At 47.8% G+C, this 25156-nt stretch overlaps 1 protein-coding gene across 1 annotated transcript; it reads right to left on the bottom strand.

Moving 5' to 3' along the window:
- Positions 1-151: 151 nt before the first annotated feature.
- Positions 152-5319, bottom strand: FOXF2 (forkhead box F2). Its single transcript, XM_030445662.1, has 2 exons — positions 4296-5319; positions 152-318 (listed from the first exon to the last, which is right to left on the bottom strand). Exons 1-2 carry the CDS (start codon positions 5302-5304, stop codon positions 152-154), a joined length of 1176 nt encoding a protein of 391 aa, XP_030301522.1. The 5' UTR covers positions 5305-5319.
- Positions 5320-25156: the final 19837 nt, after the last annotated feature.

Below are 25156 nucleotides of genomic sequence, written 5' to 3'. Positions count from 1 at the left end.
GGACCAAAACCACTGCTTCCTTAGGTAATTTCTCTAAGTGACTCGTGTACTATCAATGCTATCAGAGTGCACATTATAGTTAATCTGCGTGGGTCCGTCTATACCTTGCTCTGTTCAATGCCACCTCATTGTCTCTGTTGGGGCGCTGCCTTCACATCACGCAGGGTTTGATGTCTTGGCAGACGCTTTGGTGGTGGTGATGGTGGTAGTAAGATCCACTAGCAGATGGGTGAAACGAAGAAATGCCATTAAAATTCAGGACAAAATCTTTCCTGTCACACACCGGGGAGGGGTGATGCTGGTAGCGAGGCAATCCCACTGCAAGAGAAGGAGAGAAAAAGCTGCTCAGAAGTCGGGTACCTCTGGTAACTCGGGTGGAGCAGCCCTTTCTCCCTTACTGTTGGGGAGGAGGCTGCATACAGGAGGGCTGACACTGCTTCGTTTGCCCCGGTCTGGGTTGCCTCCTGCAAGGTTTGGGAGCTCTCCTTTGTCTTTTCTGGAAGAGGACTGGGGGCTTCCCAGCTTGCAGGGCAGAACGAGCTGCGGGTGTCATCTCCCTGACCCAGGACGCGGATCCCCCACAGTTCCCCATCGCTCGCAGGTGGGCTTGGGGCTGCACCCGTGCTCGTACACCGTGCCCGGCCTACGGGGAGGTTATAAACTACAACCACAACCCTGTGGCACAGCGGCTGAGGAGAGGAAGGCGGGTGGAGGTGAGTGCCTATGTCTCACGCACGTTTCCGAGCATCCCCCCCGTGCGGGTGCACAGGCACTGCTGTCTGTCAGCCCTTCTGACTGCGTATTTATCAGCGGGGAGGTTTAAGTCATCCTCTGCGTGTGGGGTGCATGAGGGAGTGCGTGAGTGCTAGGAGAGGATGCGATTTGCGTGTTTTTCTGGATACGCCACAGCCATTAGAACCTGATTCTCATGTTTGCTTCATCTCCCCTCACCTCATTCCGTCCCTGGGAGGTTTTTGTTTTTGACTTGTATGGCTGCAGGTTGAATTCCAATTACGATCCGTTTGTGTGTTTATAGTGTATTTATGTGCCTGTGTGTAGAGGAACGTGCATGCCTGTAGGTGTGTGTACTTTTATAAACGTAAGATACGAAACGAGGACACCCTACCACAGTTCATCAGCAACTACCAAAGTACTCGCGCGTCACAGAAATGTAAATGACCTTGCAAATTCCCATTTTCATTTCGCATAGCCTAGGGCGATCTTTCGGGGGACAAAATCCAAGGGTCACGTGGGCGATCCACCCCTCCACACACCCTACACACCCCCTCAACTCCCCGGCCCGTGCTGTAGGGCCGTGCTGGGATCTTCAGTCTGGCAGGGTTCCTACTGAATCAGGCAGGGAGGGGAGCACTGCCTGAGCGAGGCCTGCAGGGTAGAGCCAGGGATGAATTTTGATTTGGCGTGTGGATGTCAAACTCGGCTAGCGGGATCCTGTCAAATATGACCGAGGGTCGAGGTAGGAAAAAAAAAAGAAAAAAGAACAAAGAAAAAAAAAGCCCCACAAAACACACTCACATACAAAAAGGAGTAGGAGGATGAGGGAAAAAGAAAACAAGTAACAATAAAAACTAAAATTAAAAAACAAAACTAAACAAAGGAGATGTCCCCGGTTTTCCCCAGGGTGGCGGAGCCGACCCCTCCGGTTGTAGCACGCACAGCCCGTCTCCTCCGGCACTGTCCCCTCCTTCACCCCGCAGAGCTCACTTTGTAAAAGTGATTATTTCGCTGGATTTCCTCGGCTTTCTAATAACCCTGCTGGTATGCTCACCATAAACCGGGGCACTTTATTACAATCCTGATTCAATCATTTAGCAGGATTTAATAGTGTGCGAAAAAAATCCGGCTCCCCTCCCGCCCCCCAGCTTCAAAATCCTTTTAGCAGAACTGAGCCTCCTGTTTCCAATTTTTTCCTCTCTTATTCTTAAGTCTGATGCAAATTCAAGGTTTTAAGCCCTCTCTGTCGCTGTTTTGAGTAGAGGATTATTGATCCATCAACAGTGGTTGCCACCGAATTTGCTTTGCATTTAACTAAAAGAAAGGGAAAGGAGAAATTCACTTGCTACTGCCTTTGTGGGGTGAGGAAGAGAAAAGTTATTGCTGGTAATTGTGACTAAAGGAGATGGATCCGTTTTTCCCCATCTCCTTTCATTCTACTAAAATGTTTGTGCCACAAAGTTTTTGAGTAGTACACATGAATAAGGATCAGAGCCACAAAAAAAAAAAAAAAAAAAAAAAAAAAAAAAAAAAAAAAGTGAAGTTTTTTTTTCTTTTTTAGTAAATCAAGGGATGGGGATGGCTTCCACTAAATTAATGGGCCCAGATACTGAAGTTGTAAGAAACAAGGGGAGAAATGCCGTTTTGCCAAGTGGTAAGATTCAATCTGTGCTACTGGAAACAGACGCTCGTCGTTGTCATTAAGAAAGTGTCCATTGGTCTGTCTGATAGGTATATATATCCGTCCTTGAAAAGAATCAATCCGAATTTAAAACTTCACAGCCTCGCAAAGCGTAGTTTGAGGCTTCAGGACCAGAACCTTTACTGTATCTGCCTCCATTTTTTGTTTTGAAGAGTTGTTCTTGGGCTGCTGCGGAATGAAAAATTCGCCTCTCCCACCTCGGGTGTCTGGCGAGAGGAGGGGGCAGCTGCTTCCCAGTCCCTTTTCTGGGGCCATTCCCACTACTGTATCACGCATGGCCCCGGGGGGCCTGCGTGGCGGCCCGCGGGATCTCAAGGAATTAAATAAACAGAGAAAAAAAATCCCAAATGAAGGAAAAGAAAACAAATAATAATAATAAAAAATAAGGCGGGTAACAACAACAAAGCAAAGCAGAATTTCCTAAAGGTAAAGGTATGTATTTTGGTGAGGAATGTCCCTGTCAACCCTCCAGCCTCTCGCTCTAGCCCTCAAACCCACATGAGATGATGACCTGAATCTCCGAAAAAAGGGGTATAGAGCTCAGAAGCAGAGCCCCGTGGGTGCAGAGGAGCCCATCTGGGGATACACCGCGTTCTCGCATCCCTCTGCACCAAAGCGTCGATAAAACGGCGACCCGCTCTGCAGCCTCCTCTCTTCAGGAGCCACACCGGAACTATTAAGGGGCTGGGGTTTTGGTTTGGGGTTTGTATTTGGTTTTGATTTTGTTTTTTTAAGCGAAAAAGAATTGCAACCATTTGCTCTCCCCCGACACCGCACGTCCCTTCAGCGGTGATAGCAAAGCTGGGTTCCAGTTCATCCTCCCTAGGGCGGCAGCAGGCTTTGAGGAGGCAGGGGCAGGCTGCGGGGCTAGCAGAAAGACAGGAGAGTGATTGACAGGCGACCAAGGAGGGGGCGGGAGGGGACCCAGAGCTGAGGGTCGCCTGTATTTGTTACTTGTTGAAATTCCCATAAAATTGAACAAGACCCCGCTCTCATAGGGGTTAAGTCAGGCTAAAATCCTCTTCGGTGTGGTCCAGCCCAGACTGTCTTTGTTTGCTTAACCTCCGGGACCTACGTTTAAAAGGGCTATTTGGAAAATTTCCCCGTAAGAGCCCAACATCTTTTACCCATTTTTGCTCTCGCTCTCGGATTTTTCTGAGCAGACATTGTCTGTAATCACGGGCAGGGGGTGGGAGACAGAGACCAGAAAACTCTTTCTCTCCGATTGCAGAAATACACTGGCTTTAGACTCTCACGTTTTTCAAGATGAGCGGTGTTGGAGTTTGTTGGTTTGGGTTTTTTTGTTATTGTTTGGTTTTTTTTATAGTTTGGGTTGGTTTTTTATTTTTATTTCTTTTTTTTTATTATTATTTTCACTTCGCAGGGCTTAAGGCATAATATTTAACTCCTTTTTTTTGATTACTCGCGAAACGCCGTTTATCGAGGCGGTGGCGATGCCCGGCGGCGATCCCCGCTAAGTGAAGCCGCAACCCGGGGCGCCGGGGCTCCCGCTTCCCGCCGCGCACGTATCTCCAGCACCGGGCAGACTTGCGAGTCCCGGAGCCGAGACGGAACCGAGCTTTCCTCGGAGAGTTCTTTCTTGGTGCTGGGCAGGAAGGAGGGATGCTCGCAACCGTACCCACATCCCTCCCAGACAGCCCCCCCCTTGTCCCGAACCAGAAAGCTCCAACCCACGCGTATTTTCCTCCCTCTTGCAGACAATGCCCCTCTTTTTCTGACGCCTTGGAGGTCGGGGTTTCCCCGCTCGAAACCCTCGTCGCCGGAGAAAGCCCCGCCGGCGCCGCGCTCCCCGCCGCCCCCGTCACCCTCCACCCTCCTCTCCCCGCCAGGTCCTTACCTGAGAGGTCGTCGCGAGGGCTCTGGTGCAGGTATCCCTGCTCCAAAGAGTAGGAAGGCACACTGGAGTGGATGCCGGAGGAGGCGGCGTTGGCGGCGGGGAGGCCCTGCTGCTTTATGTAGGACGAGGCCCCCGAGGCTGTCCAGTGAGCCGAAGGGCTCGTGTAGGGCGAGTGGCACTCTATGGCGCTCGCCATGGCCGGCGAGGAGGGCACGGGGCTGCTGCTGCTGTCGGGGCCGTAGTCCCCGTTGGCAGTCACCGGGCAGCTGGCCATGTAGGTCGAGCCGGGGTTGGGCGACATGTGCGGGACGTGGTGGCCGCCGCTGAGTCCCTCGTAGCCGCTGGCCATGGCGTTGGGCATCATGTCGAGGTTGTAGCCATTGGAGTGGCAGGCGAGGGAGGCGGGAGGCGCCTGGAAGTCGAAGCCCTGCGGGAGGATGGAGGCTCCGAAGCCCAGCCCGTTCATCATGCGGTACATGGGCTTCAGCGCCTGGCATTTCCTCCTGAAGCCGCGGGGCCGCCGTCGGAAGGAGCCCTCCTCAAACATGAACTCGCTGGCCGGGTCGATGGTCCAGTAGTGGCCCTTGCCCGGGCGGCCCAGGCCTTTGGGCAGCTTGATGAAGCACTCGTTGAGGGAGAGGTTGTGGCGCACGGAGTTCTTCCAACCCTGGTAGGAGCCGCGGAAGAAGGGGAAGCGGGCCTGCAGGAACTGGTAAATCTCGCTGAGGGTCAGGCGCTTGGAGGGAGAGCTCTGGATGGCCATGACGATGAGAGCGATGTAGGAGTAGGGGGGCTTCTCCGGCCGCCGAAGCCCCGAGCTGGCCTTCTTGCTCTTGGAGGACGCTGCCGCCGAGGAGGTGGAGGATGAGGTGGAGGTGGAGGAAGAGGAGGTGGAGGTCTCCAGGGCGGAGGAGGGCGGCCGGCTCATCTGGAGAGCTCCGGGAGCCGGGCTGCAGGAGCGGAGAGGGACGGGGGGCTCCAGCCGCTGCTGGCCGCTCTCGGTGGTCATCTGGCGGAGGGAGGGGAATGGGGCAGGGTGGGGTGAGGCTGGGAGGGAAGGGGGGGGAGCCGGGCGGGGTGGGAGCCGGGGCGGGGGGTGCCCCTGAGGGGGAGAGAGGGGGGGGTGGTGGGATCTGCTGTCCTCCGGGCACCTTCTCAGCGCAGCGGGCGGCGGCCGGGTGGTGGCAGTGCCCTGCGCATCCCTCCCCGTGGTCCCTTGCGCAATGGCTCCTCTGCTTTCCTCCAGAGCCAGGCACTGGCGAGATGGACCGGCCCCAGCCCGGCCCCCGCCCTCTCTGCGCCGCACCGCCCGCCGAGGCTCCGCTCAGCGCCGATCCGCTTCCTCTTCTGCCCCCCACCTGGGGACCATCCCGCTGCCTAATCCGGCAAGAGGAGGAAGGGCAAGAGCCCCCCACCCTCCTGCAATCTCTTCCGCGCTGTTATTCTTTCATATATACTTTTTTTTTCTTGCGTAAAAGGCACAGCATGGCGCCTATCAGTTCCTTCAATCTTTCCTGGGTTTTTTGTTTGGGTTTTTTTGTTGGTTTTTTTTTTCCCCGCAGACCCCCCGGAATCCGGCCGAGAAATCAGTAGAGATAGAGAGGGAGAAGGGAAGAGGGAGGGGGAGGGAGAGAGAGACCACCCCTTTTCCAGCTGGCCTCTGTCCACCCGTCATCTGAGCGGGAGGCGCTGCCGCTGCTGCCGCTGCCGCTGCTGCTGCTGCTGCGCTGCTGCAACACCATCCTCGGCTGGCTCTCGCTGCCGGCTCCGTAAGACCCAGCGACACCGTTCACCTCCTCCTCCGGGCTCCCCTGGCCCCGCAGGCATCGCTCTGCCCGCCATGGCCCCGAAGCGAGGGGAGCGGCTGCAGGCCACTTGCGCCAAGGGGCATATAGGCACCCATACCGCCTCGTCCAGGAACCGGAGAGTGTGGAGGGGGTCGCCCACCCTGCGAAGCCCCAGGCAGCAGTATCTGCTGCCCCTCAAGCCTGCTAAACCTTCAGTCTTTAATATCCCACGCTACCCTTTGCCACCTACCACCCCTTTATAAACCACAATTAATTTTATAGGACTCGAGTCCGAGGACCGGGAATGCGCCCCTCCTCCGCCCCCCGGGGATGTCCCGCCGGTGAAGCGGGTCCTGCCCGAAGCCATTTGTCGAAGGAAACGGGGCGCCGGAGGGGGCAGGGAGGAGAGGGGCCGGCAGAGGCACAGGCCTGCTCCCAGGCTATGGAGGATCGAACTGGAGATGGAAGGAGGAGGGCGGCAGGCAGAGCACACAGGGATGCTGGACCAAAGGCACGGGGGTGGAAAGGACGCGGGCAGAGCAGAATGCCGTGTCAGTGTGCCTGCAGAGCTCTGTGTGTCTGTGTCTGTGTGTCCGTTTGTCTCCAGAGCAGCTCCGTGCTGAGAACTCGCTGGTGGGTACGGGGAGGGAGGGGGTGGGGCTGGTCCCAGACAGTGACCTGCAGTTGAGTGGAAGCAGGCTTTTTCCATCAAACTCTGCCTGGATACCACACACAGAGCCCAAGTGTCAGTTTACTGCCCTGAGCCCGGCTCCTTTTCCCTAAGCTCCACAGTAATTAGACAAAGAAAACCTAAATTAACTGAACAGGCGTCGACAGCTTCCTCCAGATCACCACTGCTACATACATGGGAATGTGTCCGAAAATGGCTTGATTGTATCTGAGGATCAACTAAGAAAAACACTACCAAGGCCGGCAATGTTTACTACACATTTTTAATAGAAAAAAAATAATTGCCCGGTTGATAAACCATGTTTACCTTTACTAAGGTATCGATTAAAATTGTTCCCATCATAAAAATAAAATTAAATTAAAATAATATATAAATGTTTGTCTATCTATCGGTATTTTTTTCCCCTGGAGAGGCAGGGAGGCCGAATTATAAAAAATGTCCGTGTTTTTGTATATAAACATCCTTTCCTGCTCTAGACCTGCGAGGTAGCATCCTTCTTCCCCTTCCGCGGTGGGACGCCTGCCTAAATGTCACCTTCGGATGATATCCCCAAGTAATTTCTGGAACCTGAAAGCATTAAAAGCAAGTGGAAGGGGGGAGTCGTTGCCTGAAAATCACTCTAACCTATTCCCGTTTCAGACAAGTCGTTTTGATATTTAGTACTAACCAAGAGGGAGGAACCATTATTTCCAACACATATGTCACGATATATGAAGGTGTCGTTGCTTTCTTCACAAAACAAGACGGATAACGAAGCAAAGCTGAGCAGGGTGGCATGGAGTCAGATGCTGCTTCAATCACGACTTAACACAGCTCTGGTACAAGAACCGCGGGTAGCACGTTCGGTCAGCCGCCTTCTACCTGTTAGCAATGTCTCTTCTTCGCAGCAGACACTTGTTTGAAACATGGCATTAGAAGTCTCCAATACATGGCCCTGAGATTTTAAAGGACGTTTTGAAGTGCCTATGATTAAGCAGAAGTGTATTTGCTGTTTGGTGGAGATGTTTATTTTGGTTGCTGTAGCCATTTCTGAGCTGATCCCAGCTTTGGAGCACAACTGGTTTGTTTTACCAGAGTATACGGAAATTAAACTTTTTGGCAGATTTGGTTACTCAGATGTTGTTCTATAATGATCGTTTTTATTCTAGGAAATCTCTTCATTATTGCGGTTTCAGTTTCACGTTCATAACATAGTCCTCTCTGCTTCTTGTGCTAAATGTAATAACTTAGTCTAAACTGGTTTAAGAAAATGGGAGACAAATATGAAAGATAAATGTTTACAGTTATCTTGGAGCCCTTTTTCTTCCTCCTCCCCCCGTACTCTCCACTCCCTCCCGTGTCTTTTTTAGTCTTTTTCTGTCCTTTTCCTCCTTTTATATATATATATATATATATATATTAAACTGCGTGCTCCAGGCTCTTTCCTTTCTGAGGTCCTGCAGAGGAGAAGCGTTTTTCCAATTAAACCCGAGACTGAAACTTAAACAAATCCCTTCAGTATTTTAAAAGTGCGTTTCCTTAAGCCCCGGAGGATTTTCCTCCAACTGTCAGTTTCAGGGTGCCTGGATGTAGATCTCGATCTCCAGCGGCTGACAGGGATCCCTTTCCACATGAGAGGCATGCGGGCATCTTAAGGAGCTGGAAGAACCGAAGAGCCGCAGAGCAGCGCCCGGCACTTGGCGGCCCAGGGCGACCGCCCGGGGCGGGAGGAAGGAACGGGACGGGACGAAGGGGAGGCATCCCCGCAGCGGCGGAGGGAGCAGAAAGGCCAAGATGGGAAGGGACTCGCAGCCGCCCTGCCCCGTCCTTTGTGCTGATCCCGGGACCTCTTGACTTCTCGGGACCTCTGGCAGAAGCCGTGCGATCCCGATGTTTGTTTGGAGAGGTTTTTCCGGTTTTTTTGTAGGTTTTTTTTTCCCCTCCCCCCCCCCTTTTATTTTTTTTTAAATTATTTATTTATTTCCCTTTGCAGCGGGTGTAATTCTTTTTATAGACGGCTCCCTGCAGGCCTCCACCAGGACCCTTCTTCCCAGCTCTTGCTGAAGAGTCGGTCTCTCTCTTCTCCCGAGACAGAAGAAAAGGGGAGATATCACAGCATCCAAAGGGTTCACGCACCTCCTATCTCAAGGGCAGACAAGGACATTCAGCGCAAATCCAGGGACCTACCCTTCTTTGTGGGGAAAAAAAAGAGAGAAAAAAAGAAAAGAAAAAAAAGAAAAGAAAATAAACCAAAACAGAATAACCTCCATCATTCCGACCCCATAAGCATCACCAGACAGTTTCTTGCACAGAACGGGCACCTTTCTCGTAGCAATTCTGCTACCCACTTCATGGCTCTGTCTGGCTTCCCTTGAAGATACCCTGAGAAATTTTTAAGCTGTGCTTAGATGTAGCAGGAGCTAAGCCTGGGTCAGGTAGTGATCGTGAATTATTAGGGCCGAACCTTTCCCTTTCCTCCTTGCTACACAACCCTCCCGTTCCGAATAGCTTTGTTCTGTTCCCGAGGATGGAAAGACCAAGAGAGAAACAAAGTTTGGGCGAGAAGCCAGCCGAGAAGCAGAACATACTGGTCTTTAGGAAAGTAGGGGGGAATCGGCCTCATCAGGTGGGAGAAGAGGCATTACCAGACCCTCCCACCCTGGACACGCAGGACCCTGGCTTCCGGCAGAGTCCCGCTGGGAGATGGGACTCCGCAAACCCTAAGGGCCGGATAATGCCGCGGAGAACTGAACACTGAACACCCGGGGAGTGAAGAAGTAACCCCCCGCCTTTGGACAGGTTCTACTTTCCCAGGTGGTTTGTCTCCTCAGCTGGCGGGAAAAAAAAAAAAAAAAAAAAAAAAAAAAAAAAAAAAAAAAAAAGGAAAAAATCTTTCTCGGCTTTTAGACTCCGGCAGGGCACCCACAACCTAAGATTTTGTTGCCTTGTTGACCGCCCCATCCCTCCCAGTTTTCTCCAAGACCGCCTCCATCCCCTACATCCTATTCCGTCCCCATCACTGCACGGGAGCCGTAGCACAAAGACATTCTGCCAGCCCGAGGTGCCTATTCGCCGTCCGAGCTGTCTAAGCCCAGGATTTACCAAACCTGACTTCCAACCAGCCCCGAGCTCTCCTGAAGGTGTCGAGGGTGGTCTGCCAGGACTCTCCGGGCTGCCCGTCCCCTTGCTTTCCCCGAGGTCCCAAACTGGTGGGACAGAGAGGAAAGGGGGTCCCCAGACGTGGGGTAATACAGGGACTGCGACGGATGGAGGAGACCTGGCCGCCCTGCAGATACCGTGGGTGCTGCAACAGCGGAGCTGCGCAATTAAACCTGCACAAAACTCTAATAATAGCTTCGTTTTTTGTGTGTTACCCCCCCCCCCCCCCGCCGCCCCCTCCCCCGGCTACTTCCACCAAGTGTTTATGTGGGCAGATTTTGCTTTTCCTATGCCAGATGACAATGCTAAAGATTTTATCCCCTCCCAACTCTGCACAGCTCCAACTGAACTTCCCGGAGCATCAAAATAAACCCCCTACAGCGGTCAGGATATAGGTCACCTCTCTAAAAGGAAGCACAACTCTTCCAAAAATATAAAACATCTTTGACGTTAAAAAAAAAAAAAAAAAAAAGTCACAACCCAAAACAACAAAAACAACACCCTCTTTTGTCTCTGAGCATCCTCTGTCGGTGTAAATAAAACGTGACAGGCGCGGGGTAAAATAAGAAGCGGGATGTTTCGAGATCAGAGCATAGGCGAGGTCCCCGCTCAGCACGGGCGGCAGCGGAGCGGGCAGCTCCGGCCAGGTGGAGGGTTCTCCCGATATCCCGACACCGAGGAAGGCTGCTGTCCAGGGCAACGGTTCCAAATAAGAGGCCCTCTGCAAAAGAGATAGGTGTCGGATCGGATTCCTCCCGCCGCCCTCGAATATCTCTATCGGGTCTCGGTGAAGGTCGCGCAAGAGTCAGCGGGGCAAAAATATTAGCGGCCGCCAATGCCGTGGGCTTCATTGTGTCTCTGCAAGGCAGTAGGAAATGTCACCCCCTAATCCCACTCCGCATATCCCACTGACAGCCGCGAAGAAGGGCAAACAGGGTTTGGCCCGAGATCTGAACATGCGGTACCTTTTTGATTGGCTTCTCCCCCGCCCAAGTTTACATTCCGATCAAATGAGATTTCTGACTTTACACATTGTCAATAATTTTCATACATGCTCCAACCTTAATTACTTTCCATATTATTTGCAGCAGACAAATAGTTTCGGCGGGGTGAGGGAGCCAGCTGTGCCCCTGGCTCTGGTGGAGGGCCACACTTTTCTTCCGTCTCCCCCCGCCCGCCTCTCAGGACTCTCCGGCAGCCGCCTCAGAGCCCAGTCCCAAAAGTTCCTGGCGGTTCGATACCCCCTTCCCGCAGAAACCCGCGTGAAAAGCTCCGCGGGACCCCCCGCAGCCCCAGACAGAGTGTATCGCCCGGTGGACAGCGAGGCAGGAGCCATCGGGGAGGTGGGAGTGGGTGACTGGTATAATAGGCATAATCGGATGGTGTGGGGGTTTGTTTGAATTTCGAAAGAAGAAGGGTACAGCCACCAGCTCGGCCCTGCCGGGCAGCCCTGCGCCCTCCCCACTCTAGTCGCGGCCGTGCCCGCGGGCCGCGGAGCGTGGCTCACCCGCAGCACCGGCCCCGCTGCCTGGCAAGGCACTAATCAGGAGCAGGTTTGCACGCTCCCTCCTTCCTTCCCCCACCTCCCCCTGTCCCTCCAGCCCTTTCCCCCTCCAGCACCCCCCTCTCCTTTCGTGAGAGGTTTTCATTAATTTTTAAGTAAAGCCCATAAAACATAACGACCCACTCAAAGGTAGGGCCGAGTTACTGAGTGCCGGATTATTACATGATTTACGAACATAGTTTGGAAAAAAGTAATAACCCAAGATCGCACCTCAGGAACGAGCCTGCCAAAGCTGGGCACGGCGACTGCGGCCACGGCCCTGCCACCTCCAGCCTCGGTGACACTTGCTAGGGCCAGTTCGAAGTGACGGGGACAGGAAACCATACGCTGGTATTACATTTCTTTTGTGTGTGTGTGTTTACGTGCTGCATCTGCCATTTCCCCGTCTCCCCTCACTGCATACACACCTTTTTATACCGGTACCTCCAAAGTCCAGGGTCTGCCACGATTCCCCACGGGATCAAAGGAGAAAAGAAAGAGGGGGGAGGCGGGGGCGCGATAGTACCTCCGGGGTCCGTCCCTCCCTCCCCCCAATTCCCATCACCCTTTCTCTCTTTCCCTCCTCCATCCGGGAGGCTTTTATTGATGAGCTGCTTCCGAGCCCCCGCACGAAATGTCCGTGAAGGGTTTAGACAATTCATCAGCCATCACTTTCGGTATCTGCTTCCTCCCTTTCAAATACAATCCTCGCACACCACGCTAGGAGGGGAGGGAAGCATACTTGAGACCAGAACAGCTACATAATCAACGTCAAAATTATACCACTGACCTTTCAGAAACATGGAGTCCGGGCCAAACCTCCCTCCACATGATTTAGCTGGTTTTTTTTTTTTTGTTGTTTTTTTGTTTTTTTTTTACCTTCATTGCTACAATATATGCCCCTATGCCCCAAGGTTGCTTGGGTTCCCAAATTCACTAAGGCTTTGCGGCAAGGCAGTGCCATCTCTCCCACAGCAGCAGAAGTGGGGTGAGAGGGTCGGGAGAGGGGGGGGGGGGAGAGCAGCAAAAAAGAAATAAACAAAGTGAGGTTTCAAAACGATTCCCGTTTCAGGCTACTCCCCTCCCCTTCGAGAATGGGATAGGGTTGACTCTCGGAACTTCACTGTCTCCAGGTGGGGGCCACACCTGGGACCTACAGGGTCTCTGATCTCCCGCAGTGGGAGACCCCCATCACCCCCCCCTGCGGCGTCCGCCCGGCCGTTCCGCTGGGTGGCGCTGGGCTCCTGGGAATGGGGGTCCGGTACCGCCCCACCTGCCCGGACACCCCAACCGCACCCCGAGACACTGACCCCGCCTCCCTCCTAGCGTGAGCCTTTACCCAATAGTGTCTGAGACGGTCGATTTTAAAAATGCATCCGTATCGTTTTGATCTTTTCGCCGGCTACTCAGATGAATCATGACACTGGATGAAGAGGAAGAGTAGGGACCACTCCAACCCTGGCGATCTCGAAGGTTCCCCTGCTATCCCTGCCTGTTACACCAGCCATGCCTGTTTCTTAACACCCAAAATGTTTCACAGGCTACGAGGCAGAGAAGCGCAGCGCTCAGCGGCGTAGAGACCCTGGGAAAGCCGGCCCGGCCCAATCTGGGTTTAAACACCCCCTCATCTCTCCAGAAGCAAAAACTCTTGCCTCGGGTTTGTCTCAGGGCAGAATAATATCCTCTGCTTATTAAGACCTGCGATTCCTTTAAAACACGAGGCCGATATCACATTCCGCTTTATGTGTTCATCTCTATTAAAACTTTGAGGAAAGGTTTTATTTTGTTCGGACCGAGGGCAGAGGGAGGCTGAGATTTGTTGGAGGGATTTAGGTCACATGGCCTTAAACAAACCCCGTGCTCTGGGGCCGGGCGGTGAATAGGGTCTCCTTGAGTCAAGGTTTCCTTCTGCCACCGCCACAGGGACAACACGGCTGCCAACCTTGCTGGGGCGGCGGGGCTCCCCGGGGCGGGGCGACCACCAGGGCATAGACTGCTTCCCACACGAAGAGGTCGTCCGAAGCCTTCTCGGTGAAGCCTGGCACTGAAGGGCAAAGCGCCTTCGGCTGCTCGGGTGCGAAAAGACATTTAAAAAGCACCAGGGAAGAGAGAGAAATTGAGTCATCAGTCATTGAGGAGTTTTATCCCTCCTCTTCTGCAAAACCAAACAGCCTTTAAGCTGTATGGTACAACCAAAGCAACAGATCTCTTGGAGCGCTAGATATTGTTAAATCAGTTTTGCTTCCTTGTTTTTTCGTTTCCAGAAAATCCAAAATGTAAATTAAAATATGAGAGTTTTTTCTTTCCCTTTCCTTTTTGTTTTCCTTTGTCCCCGTTCCTCTCTACTAAAAAAGATTTCCACATTCTTCCCATTCAAAGGACACTGCCCTTTCTGTCCTTTTAGTTGTGAAGATATGCATCTATTCTGCAGCCACTGCACACAACAGCGATGTACTTACCCGCTGAAATAGCTCATCATTAGGTGGCCTCGAACACTACTTTTCCGAGACCTGTCCCTGCTCACCACTTGCAGCAAAGCTGGTGTAAGTGAGCATTGAGGCACTCCTGCTGTGGGCTGGGCTTTTAGGCTGCTAGTCAAAAAAGGGGTCCATGAGAGGGAAGGGGAGCCCTGCACACTCCGGGCACAGTTTCTGGGATGGGGAGCAATGCTGTGTGGGTGCAAGAGGGAGTTCCCAGTATGTGGATCTGGGCTAGATGTGAAGTCCTCTCTGTTGGTATCTCCTCCTATGACTAGTTGAATGGTTGCTTCATTCAGAAGCAAAGCAGGGTCTGCATAGGAAGAGAGCTGCTGAGGAGTCAGGCAAGGACAGTAAGGTGGGCACCCCTAGGCATTCTGGTTGATGGAATGTGTCAGGCTGAGTGACACTGGAGGTGGTTAAAGAGCAGGAGGTCTGGGGTGACTGCTCTCATGGCCAGAACATGGCTCCACCTCCAGCTGTCATCCTACACCTGGCTCTGAAATACAGTATCATGCAAAAAGGATGCTGAAATGGCATAATAATGTTCTGGGAGCTCACAGGTTTTTACCGGGCTCTTGATCTTACCCCAGCACTTCCCGAGCTGTATCTAAGAAGATGCACATTGTAATTACTGTGTAGAAGGATTCTTCTCCTATGTGCGTGTCCAGCCGCAGGGTAATGAGGCTATGGTGTGTAGCAAGGATCTGCAAATGCTGGTGGAGTACAACAAATACTGCCCAGTGGGGGACATTTTGTGGAGTCTCTGATCTAGGTTGCCCATGAAAACACATCCCTTTACCAGAGGCTCTACATGGGAACCACAGTGTGCACCTTCACAGAGTGGAGGCTTCATTTCCTGTGTTTTGGTAAGGCATTAGCTAATGTGTCAGAACCCTACCTAATGGGTAGCCTGCAGCTCTTAGGGCCACCCATGCATCTGATTACCTCAACGGATCAGGCACTGTGGTTTGAAGGCTCTGAAAACATCTGAGAGCGAGCAGAAAAAGAAATGAAACAACAGCCATAGAGTGGATGAGAGGCAGACTTTCCATGGGGAACGTAGTGCAGCTTCACTGTTCCACATGGTACAGAAGACAACAGTTTTAACAACTGTTTGCAGTTATTAAAATCCTGATGTTATTTAAATAAGTCCTCTTTCTCTCCTTTTACTCCTGTTCTCAAAAAAAACCCAACAATCAATAAAAAACAAAAAATCCCCCACACCTGTGGGTCTTAGTGGAGAAGTTACATATCTGAAAAATCAGAAAATATCACATCTTTGTCCCTGTTCCTCTCCACTAAAAAAGATTTCTACATTCTTCCCACTCAAAGGACACTGCCCTTTCTGTGCACTCTATATTCACTCTATATTCAGTCTTTTTGCACACTCATTATGAGAAGTGCTGGATCCAAGAGGATGTGTTCTTTACTCCGACATAGAAGAATGCTGGTGAAGCAACTGATTGGAAGATTAAGCTGCTACCAAATTTGCCCTGTTGGTAAATAATCTATTCTCCAAAGGATAAGCTATTCTAGATCCCAAAATCTGTAGTGTGGATCCAAGGGGAAATTTGGTTCAGAGGAGGTAGCACATTTAGTCTCTGAGCTTCACAGAGAGGTGTGAGTCATTTGCTGGAGACATGTCCTTGCTTTTAAAAGTCATAGCTCTTGTAGCACCCCAGCCCATTCATCTCACTGGGATATTGTGGTGTAAAAATAATTACCACTGATATTTTTGCACATCCATGTCACATCTCAATGATTGTCTTTATTTTCAACCTGTCCCTAGTTTTATTCTACAGTTATTTCTTCTCAGAGACTGGACATAGTCCTGCAAAGTGACACATTCCCAGATAAAAATTAAGGATAACAGGCTCTTCATCAATTACTTAGAACCTAAATGGAAAGCCATAAGCTATTGTATATTTATTGATGTAAATGTATATTTTTACATATCTTACATATGTTAATTCATCTAGCATATATGCAAAACTTTTCTACAAGCTCACTAGTAGGCATGGTCCAGACTGACTAGCTCTGTGTTAAAGGAATGAGTGCCAGGTAAAGTTACTTTCTTGCCCCAGTATTTTCCTCACCTGAAGATTGCTCCAATTCCATCAGAGCACATAAAACTTGTCTTTCCTTCAGTGGCAATCTAGTTGCATTTGCAGCATCCCGTGGGCCACCAAATGACATCAGGGTGACCAACACAGAGGTGAAATCTCAGCCAACACATTTTGAAAATTGTAGCTACGCATGAGGTAGGTCCTGATGTAACTGTATTTGTGTTGGCAGACTGGCTGCATTGGTGATCTCTACTACAGGCAAAGAGGATATGACAGGGTAAATATTTTTCAAATAGGTGAATGGGTGATGCCTTTGATTTACAAGGTTGAAGGGATGTAAGAGAAACTTGCCTGTGAAGTTACTCACCTTCCCCACACATACCTTTTGGGATTTTAACAACTTTTTGTGGTGGCAAAGAGAAATTCTCAATTTTGAAGGACTTTAGTGAACTTGACATTTCTTGTCAGTTGCCATGTGAATGATTCACTAAGCACCCTGAACTGCTGACAAGTTGTCTGCTGACCCTTGTTAGAGGAAAAAAGCTCAGCAGCAGAGGGAGGGAGGAGAGATGAAAGACTGAAAAAAGAGTAAACTCACCAAAATGGCTGTTTAGACTAAAGGTGGATGTAAAACCTTCTGTGTTCAAAGAAGGCAGTGCTAAAACCAAAGCTCAGCTCTAAACTCAGAACAACCTTGCTGGGCAGAATAATAGGATTATTTTTTATCCCTTTGATTTTCCACTCACTTCCACTGCTAAAAACAAGGAGTTAGTCAGCTAAGTTAATGAAATTGTGTTAGTGCTACTCTGGTATACAGAGCCTATGGAAGCCAATGGAAATCTTACTGTGAACAAAAGAAAAAGCAGGAAAAAAAAAAAAACCTTAAAGCTTTCTCCCATTTTTGCATGTTATTTATATAGTGGCATTAATCAGTAGTAATATCTCAGAGCTCTTGGAACAATGCAGACACATTGAAAAAAGTGGAAGTGGTACAGTTATTTTTGGTCTCCTGCCATTGGGTGCAGTCCATTTCTGTGGCCGTGAGCTGGTTCCCTATGAAACCACAATGAGAGGGTGTTCGATTGGCCTTGCTGTCAGGAGTTGGGGTGGAGTTTGAAGTAGCTGACAAGTGCATTAGGAAAAATAAATATAACTGGAATGCTTGGGAAGTTAGCTCAGCCAGAGCTAGAAAATCATTTGGACTGCTGTGAGAAGGAATATTTGAAAAAATGATTCAGTAGGAAAATGCTTGGATTGGGTAGTAATCCCCAGTGCTGAGCACATTTTTCTGTATTTCTGTAATTCTATTAGTGCCAGCTACTGTGGGACAAATGACAAACAACATCTGGCCACGGAGCCTTTTCAGAGTGATGAAAAAATTACTATAGCAGTGATAAAAATGCTTGGAGATGAAGAATGAAACTTGTATGCAGCAATCAAGTGAAGCAGAACACACTACAGTCAACAGTTTTCCCCTCACATTTTAAAATAATACAGCAGTGCTAGTCTCAGCTGTACTAACCAGAGCAACTGCTTTCTCAAGGGGTTCTCACAGACCTTTCAGACCCATCAAATTCAGCAGCTCTTTTGCCTCAAATTCAGGTTAAACCAGGCTGAAGCTTTGTGCCTCAGTAGCTGCTGCTCTGAGGAAAACCACACATTTCGATTAGCATTCCAGTATTTTTAATAAAACATATTTAGATTTAGAAAGCTGAAAATACATTTGCTAGTTTCTATTTTTTTTTTTTTTTTTAATTCAGGTAGATAAAGAAGAATGAATCGAAGGCAGTGGAGATTGTTTCCAGTTTTTCTGAATACCTTATGCATATGCTTAATTTATAGCTATACCCAGATAACTCTTGAATAAAAATAAAGACCCCCCCAGTCACGCCAGTACATATTTATAAATCTATACCCAATATGTATGAAGAAACATGGGTGGATGTTTACAGCTCAAGCCATGTGATATTTTTCAGTTTACACGGAACTGTTTAAAAGATCTGTTCTATAGCTGAGGTGTATACATCAGTTGAATGATTACCTTTAAACTTTTGAAAGTATATTTCAGCAACAATTTCCTTGTCTACAACTTTACAAGGCTGTAAATAGCCCCTGTGTGCATAATGAATTCTGACATCATAGGCCAAGGTTCTTATACACAGCAGGTTTTCCAGAACTTTTATTAGCAAGTTACACCTTAAGGCAAAACTAAACCCCCCAACTTTCTATTATGAATGTTACAATAAAATGTTCCTTTGAGTTTTCCGAGAGCTCAGCGTTCCTTCTTTCTTCCTGTTCCAAGTAATTCTTTTTGCAGCCTATACGGATTTGATACAGTCAGATTACATGGAAAATGTGTTTTGCTGCAGCCACAGTGGATATTAGGTATTGTTACAAGGTGTTTTTTTATGGCTAGGCTTGCAGGACCAATGTAACAAGGTGATAAAGAACAAGACTTCTTGCTCTTACAATGCTGTACTCATGGCTGCTTCTGCATGGTGCCTGCGTGCTGGCTACATTCAAGTGCTGGGTATAATGAAACTCCAGCATGTTACTACCAGGCTGGGGGGAGAAAGTCAAGTAGTTTTTCAAAAGATTGAAGAGATACAGGCAGAGGCAGGCTTGTGTGAAACTGTTCCTTGCAGTCTATCTATGTTTCTTGTCACTGTCTGTTGTGGCTAAACCAGCTAACTGGGTTGTTCTAGGTTCTAAGGTACAATAACACAAAGCTGTTGCAGCTGTAATGTTCTATTCTGCTCTGCCCTACTACAATGTGGTGCACAGCAAGACCAGGCTTATGAGAACACAAACATTTGGGGCTATATAGAATGCTGTTTTACATGTGCTTTCCTTTTGATGACTAGTGCCGAAAAAGAGACCATCCTCCTGTGCTCTGCATTGCCACTGGACAGACCAGTATAGATTTTTGGACAGTAGACTAGCTAAGGTGATGGGAACACTTAAATCAGTCAAGAAAGCACTTCACACTGGTTTCTAGTTACTGGCTGTAAGTATTTTCAGATGCAGAATGCATGCCTAGGTGAAAAATGCAAATGGTAGCACATCCTCACAGCTCTTCCTGTGCTGAGAGGATTTAATGTCAGCCTGACAAGTACCAGAATAAGAAACCCAGACAAGGTGAATGGGTTTGCTGCTGCTGGTTGCCTTTGAGAGTATTTACACAGATAGCTGCTTACTGAATGTATAATGCTGTCAAGCAGCCATGCAAGCAGTCCCAGTTCGTGTTTTTAACACTAATTTCCCCTTCATCTTCAGTTCTGTATGTGCTTCTCTGTTCCTGGGTCTTCTTTTGTCTGAATTGCTGTATTCTATAGTGAGAGAATGTACTTAAGACAAAAGAGATTGATTTGATCACTTCTATTATGCCTTTAGGATGACAAACTGTGGACAATGAAGAGCCACTTTCTCTTTGGATTCTGTTTCATTCGGGTCAGTGGAAAAGCAGAACTCTCAGGTGAAAAGATCTAGGCAAGCAAAGGCAGTACCAGGTCTCAGTGCTAGTGGCTGGACTCTTATGAGGCACAATTCACTGCAAATGCCTATCAGAAAACAGCTTTTCTAGCAAGCTGATACTCTTCTCTTTTTACAGACTCATCAAGCAAACATCAAAAATGATGAGAGAGTTTTGCTTGGCCCATTTCCTACGGCAGCAAAGCATCTTCCCAGAGTTGCCCCTCCACCTCCCCAGCATACTGTAAGTTTCATTGTTGTTGAAGTAGGTTATCTAGAGGTCAGTAGGCTAACAGGGTGTTTGGATTTCCTAAAATTGTGCCTGTCCTTAAATGTGGCAAATCGGATTGTTTACACACCGCTGCATGAACCTGGACCGCACACTAAAAGCTGCACACAATGCTGCTATTTCTGCTCTGCTGCTCCCTTCCCCCTTGGTGTAGGCATTTCAGCTTTCTGTGGGGGCTCATTAAGGTTCATAAAACACAGTAAAGAAGCTGGCTGGAGACACTCGTAATTCTACAGGTCCACCACGTGGGACACATAATAAAAAACCAAAAACAAAAGCCACAAAACCTCATAGCTAGAAAGAGATGTCCCCAGTAAAAGTCATAATTGAAAGCAGCCCCGATGGTCAAAATGGTATCAAAAGGAAGGAACTACCGTGACACTCAGGTTTGCATTTGTTTCCTCTGACACTGATTTCCTGCATGGCTTTGAGCAAGGCACTTAATTTCTGCAGAGCTCCATTTCCTACCTATAAAACAGGGATAGTAAGATTGTTTTTCTTTTGTTGTCTTTTATCTTACCTATTTGAACTGTGAGTTCCTCTGCACAGGTCCTGTCTCTAGCTAACGCTGGACATTTGGATGATTGCTTAAGGTACAATCATTACTCAGTCAGAAGCAAGGCAGCATCTCTATCCTCTTCTGCTGCTCCTGGATTCAAGGGGGTTTCATCATCAAGTACAGGAATGGGTGTTAAATTGTGCTTTTCCTTCTGGACTTGCATCAGAGACCCTTTGCAAGAGCTCATGTGAGGGCACTTTCAGGGCTCAGTTAAGAACTCGTTTAGTCCTATTTACCTCCATATATTTCCACTCACATATTTCCCCTGGTTTTGCTGGTTTTTTTGTTGTTTTTTTTTTTTTTTTTTTTTTTTTTTTTGCTTGTTTCTGTTTTGTTTTGTTTTTTTCCTTCAGTGTTTTCTCAAAAAAAATATACTCATGAAAGACTGGCCTAAATCATATCCTAAACTGGAAACTTTCTGCTAATGTCACTGGCATAGGACTGGGTACTAGAAATAAAAGAGCCTATTCCAAAAATAATTTTTAACTTCTAAAGTAATAATAATAATAAAAAAGCCCTAGCTACAATGAGTGACATTTCTATGGCATTGTGCTCTTCTTAAATCCAACATTCAAACTCAATTTCAGCTCCTGTTCCATCTTGAAAATACAGTATAATGTGAACACATAATACTTCTAGTATGTTTTCTTGCCCATTTTTGCCATAAGGATAACATTAGTAATCACACATTACAAGTCCTCTTACACATTTTGACTGAAATTACATGTAAGAAAGACTGCAGGTGCCTGGGGAAATTTTGGGGCAGAAGAGCTTTGGAGATGCTGAAAAATCACAGGAATTTTTAAAATTTCCACGTTAGCCACAGAGTGCAGAAAATTCAGGAATTCTTGCTGGAATATTGGAAAATGCATACTAAATTGAACTTACAGAGTTCTGTCTTTTTTGTCATAATTCTCTCCTTTTGTCATGGTTTCACATTTTTTCCTTCCTTTCTTGTATGCCTGGCATCCAGCTGGGAACCATCCACCATCACTGTGGTGAGCACCAAGAAGTGCAAGGACTCAGTCCCTAAGCAGAAGAAACAGACAGCAGGACAAAGCAGAAGCCATTCCCCTAGCTAAGAACATCCTTTTTAATTGTGTCTATGTCAGGAGGAAGCAGGAGATATGGTCTGACATGAGGAACTACACTAAGGATAAAGAACCTAGCATCCGCCCCAAATATACACTTGTATAAACATGAGATACCACCTGAAGAACAACCACCTGTCTGCCATGAAGAGATTGGCCTGAGGGAATAAAAGGCTGGGAATGGGGTGGGTGCTCTGAGCCTGAGCAGCACAGCTCTTTTCAATATGCTATTGATTAAGGCAACCATAAAAATGAGGCTAGACCACAGCCTAGGCTTGATATTATCTTTGGGGGTTCTCTATGTTTTGCAAATGGAAGAATTATTACAGCTTGCGTGCATGGTTTTTGGAACTACTAAATAGCTGGTGTAGTGTGATTTGTGTCTATTCCTCTGGATAATCTGGGAGAGAAAGAAGGAGCTGCAATCTCTAGCAGATCATCTGATGAATGTCTAAATCTTGTTGCTGTTTGGCTTTGGTAGTGTGTGTTATTTTTGGTATCTTTGAAGTTAAAGGGGAGTGATTCTTCTTCAATATGTTGTTAATTAAAAGTAGATGACACAGAGGGTGTGGATAAAGCAACTTGTGATTTTGTATGTGAACCTGTGTAGGACTTCTTCCAGAAGAAAGGGAAGAGGAAGCATCATGAGTGCAGTGTGTAAAAGACTGAGAGAGGAGGTGTTGATGGTGGTCAGTGACTGCCTTCTGAAGGGCACAGAATTAGCTCCCAGGCTGCTTCTCCTGCTATTCTGGGTAGTAGAACAGATGCTTAGGCCACAGCCAGAGATATCACAGGAAGATGAACTGTGATGGTGTTTCTCTGACTGCTTTTTTTAATGTCAATTCAGAGGTACCACAGCCAGGTGTGTTTCTGTCTATATGAGACAAATTTGGGACTTGGGGCACCCACATTGCCCTAAATGGAGAGGCAGGTTGGTGGCGGAGGGGAATATGTAGCTGAGGAAAGGGCCTGACAGAGCTGCTCTGTGTTTGCTGGTTGTGAACTAGTGCTTTGAGAAAGAAGAAATAAAGCTGACAACTAATTAGCTAAGCAAAGAAAAAGCAATTCTAGGCAGAAGACTACAGAACTAGTCTTGAAGGGACAAGTAGTAAGAGTCTGCAGATAAATGACAATCCTGGCACCTCTGGAGGAGGGAAGAGGGAGCTGTATGAAAGCCATCAGAGAAACAGGACTGACAATATCAGGACAGCGAGCTGAGCACTTGGGATCTCTCTACACTAAAGCCAAGGGTATGGCAATAAACAAGAAGCATTCAAAGCTTTGGTCCACAGTCAAAGTTATAAGAGGCATCACAGAGACCTGGCAGATGGATTGCATGACTGCTGTATCAGAGTGACTTGCCTTGGAAAAGAGATGGGGAAACAGAAGGGAAGGATTGCACTGTGTTCCAGGAATACGCAGACTTTCTCCAGAAAAGACAGGATGAGTGGTAAGTTTATTGCATGATTCTGGGTAATAAAAGTAAAGATTCAGAAGTCTCCTGGAGGTTATAAAACTGAGTGGAGGAGGTGGAGCAAAATCTGGTTCTGAATAACTACTGAAAGAATTTAAAAGGCAGGCCATGGAGGAGTTTTATTAAAAATATAACAGGACAAAACTAATCAAATTCCTGAAATGTGATGAGAATATTTAATGGTGTAGGAATGTGGAAAAAGCAGTAAAATAACATACTTTTATATTTCTGGCTCTTACTCTTTGGAGGAACTGACAAGGGATCTGAAGTTCTCAAGTAATTTAAGTGAGGAGGGTCACTTGAAGTAGCTTGGAAATGGTGGTAGAGTACCTGACCTCCAAGAAGAAGAATATGTTAAAGTAAAGGAAGGGGACAACAGTCTGGTGAGTGGAACTGTGTTGAGAAGATATTTGGCATCTATATCAAAGGAGGTAAGAAGAGTACTAGTTAATTTTAAATTCTAAATCTTTCTTCCTTTCCCTCTTACTCTCTCAATTCTGTGTACAATTGCATGTATTGTTTGTCATAGTGATTTTTTTTTTTCATTTCCCATGCAAATAAACACAAACATTCAAAGTTAAAAAAAGATTTCTACGAGTAAGCTTTAAAAAGGCATTCAACTCTTGAGAAGGAGGGGTAAGGCACCATTTCCTTCTGCTTACAAATCCAGCCTAAATAATTTATTTTGGCTTAACAGTGTTAGCCCTCAAAAATTACTTCAAAAGATCTTCCAGTCTCCCACTGGTAGCGTGTCCTCCTCCATGAGTACCCAGGTGTGTCCTGGTGTTATCTTAAAAAGCACCTGCAGGCTGCAGTGTTGCCTTGATTATCTGCACACCTCTACAAACACCACTTAGTTTTTGTTCTTGTTGGGTGTGCCAACGCTAGCTGTAGAAACCTGAGTCAAGGGAAAGTCAGTAGTTGAGCAAATTCTTTGAAGAAGAGACACGTTAGATGTTTTGATCAGTGTTCAAGCTAATGGGGGAGCAAATACAATATTGGTGTTTTGTCAGTTCTAATAGTAGTGTGTTTGTTCCTACACTGTACGTCTACCAGGTGTGTAAGGGGTGGTGATATTCCTATTTGAAAATAAAACCACCTTGGCTTCAAAAGTGACTTTTCCTACAAGTATCTGAGAAATTCCCTTTAATACAAAAGATTTTCAGGTTTGTGTCAAGAAAGCTGAAGAAGTTATATCAAATTCTTTCTTATCATTTCCTTTGAAAGTGTGTGTGTATTGTCTAAAGAATAGATTGAGGGCCAGGCATTTTCTGTAGGAATTTTCTCCTTTTGAAATGGTGCATGATGGAAAAGAGATCATTGAATTTGAGCTCCCTAGTGTGTGTAGAGAAGCATTAACGTGACCGCAGGCTGCTCCTAAAGAACACAGAAAACTGAGTATCCCAGGAAAAGCAAAGTGACATGCTACTTATTTGGGTAGGGGGAAGAAAAGAATGTCCTCTTAATTGGTGTGTGGGGTTTTTTCTCCTGGTTCTTGATGGCGCTGGGATTTTGCCTGGCTCAGGGCAAGAGTATCACACTTGCTGGGTCCTACTTGGAAGTCACAGCATCATAAGATGGGGAATGTACAGTGTCCCTGTGGAGGCAAATTCCTGGGCAGGTCTTTGGTAGATCCAGCCCCCAGGGCTGGTACAGTCACGAATCAAGGCATGCAGACCAGCACCTTATTGTGCCTCTGGTCTCTGCTCTGCTGATCCCTGAAGTTGGGAACCAACAATATACAATTCTAATTTAAACACCTTGGCAGGATGCTGGACTAGCCCATGCTATTCCAAGTCCTTCTACCTAGAAAAAAGTTGAGCAAGAAAAATGATGCTTTGCTGAAAGGTGGTCCCTGTGACTGCTGACCTGAAGTATTTGCCAGGTATTGTTTCTGTGTTTGGAAAATAGAGTGCATGTTGGAAAAGCACTGTGCAGCCCTTGGATAAAGTCAGGCTTGAGGCTTATGAAGAACAGTGACTGGATTGTGTGCTAAAGGAGAAATTTATGAATGTGGAGAGACCAAAGTATACTCTATCAGTCCCAAGTGGCATGAATGTCAGAGCTGGGCATGGAGGTGTGGATGTTGCAACAAAGTTAGAGGTCCAGAAGCCAAGCTAAATCCCATGGAAGTCTGCCCAGTGGGGATGCCCTGCTGAGTTACAAGGTGACCTCCATGATGGGAGCTATGAAACTTTCTTTTCTGGAACAAAACAAAACACCTGTATCATACAAGCTTCATCTAATGGCCCTTGGGTTATTAGGAAAAGGC

The sequence above is a fragment of the Calypte anna genome, chromosome 2 (genome assembly GCF_003957555.1).
Source record: "Calypte anna isolate BGI_N300 chromosome 2, bCalAnn1_v1.p, whole genome shotgun sequence".
In the NCBI taxonomy this organism is placed as follows: domain Eukaryota; kingdom Metazoa; phylum Chordata; class Aves; order Apodiformes; family Trochilidae; genus Calypte; species Calypte anna.
Note: the sequence above shows the minus strand (reverse complement) of the source record. Positions and strands in the feature narration are given on the sequence as shown.

What these genes read in the sequence shown, in the direction of transcription:
- FOXF2 (XM_030445662.1), bottom strand. Translation starts at nt 5,304, where the DNA reads ATGACCACCGAGAGCGGCCAGCAGCGGCTGGAGCCCCCCGTCCCTCTC. An exon ending in CCCTCGCGACGACCTCTCAG is followed by an intron (nt 319 to 4,295) that starts GTAAGGACCTGG and finishes CTTCTCTTGCAG; the next exon opens with TGGGATTGCCTCGCTACCAG.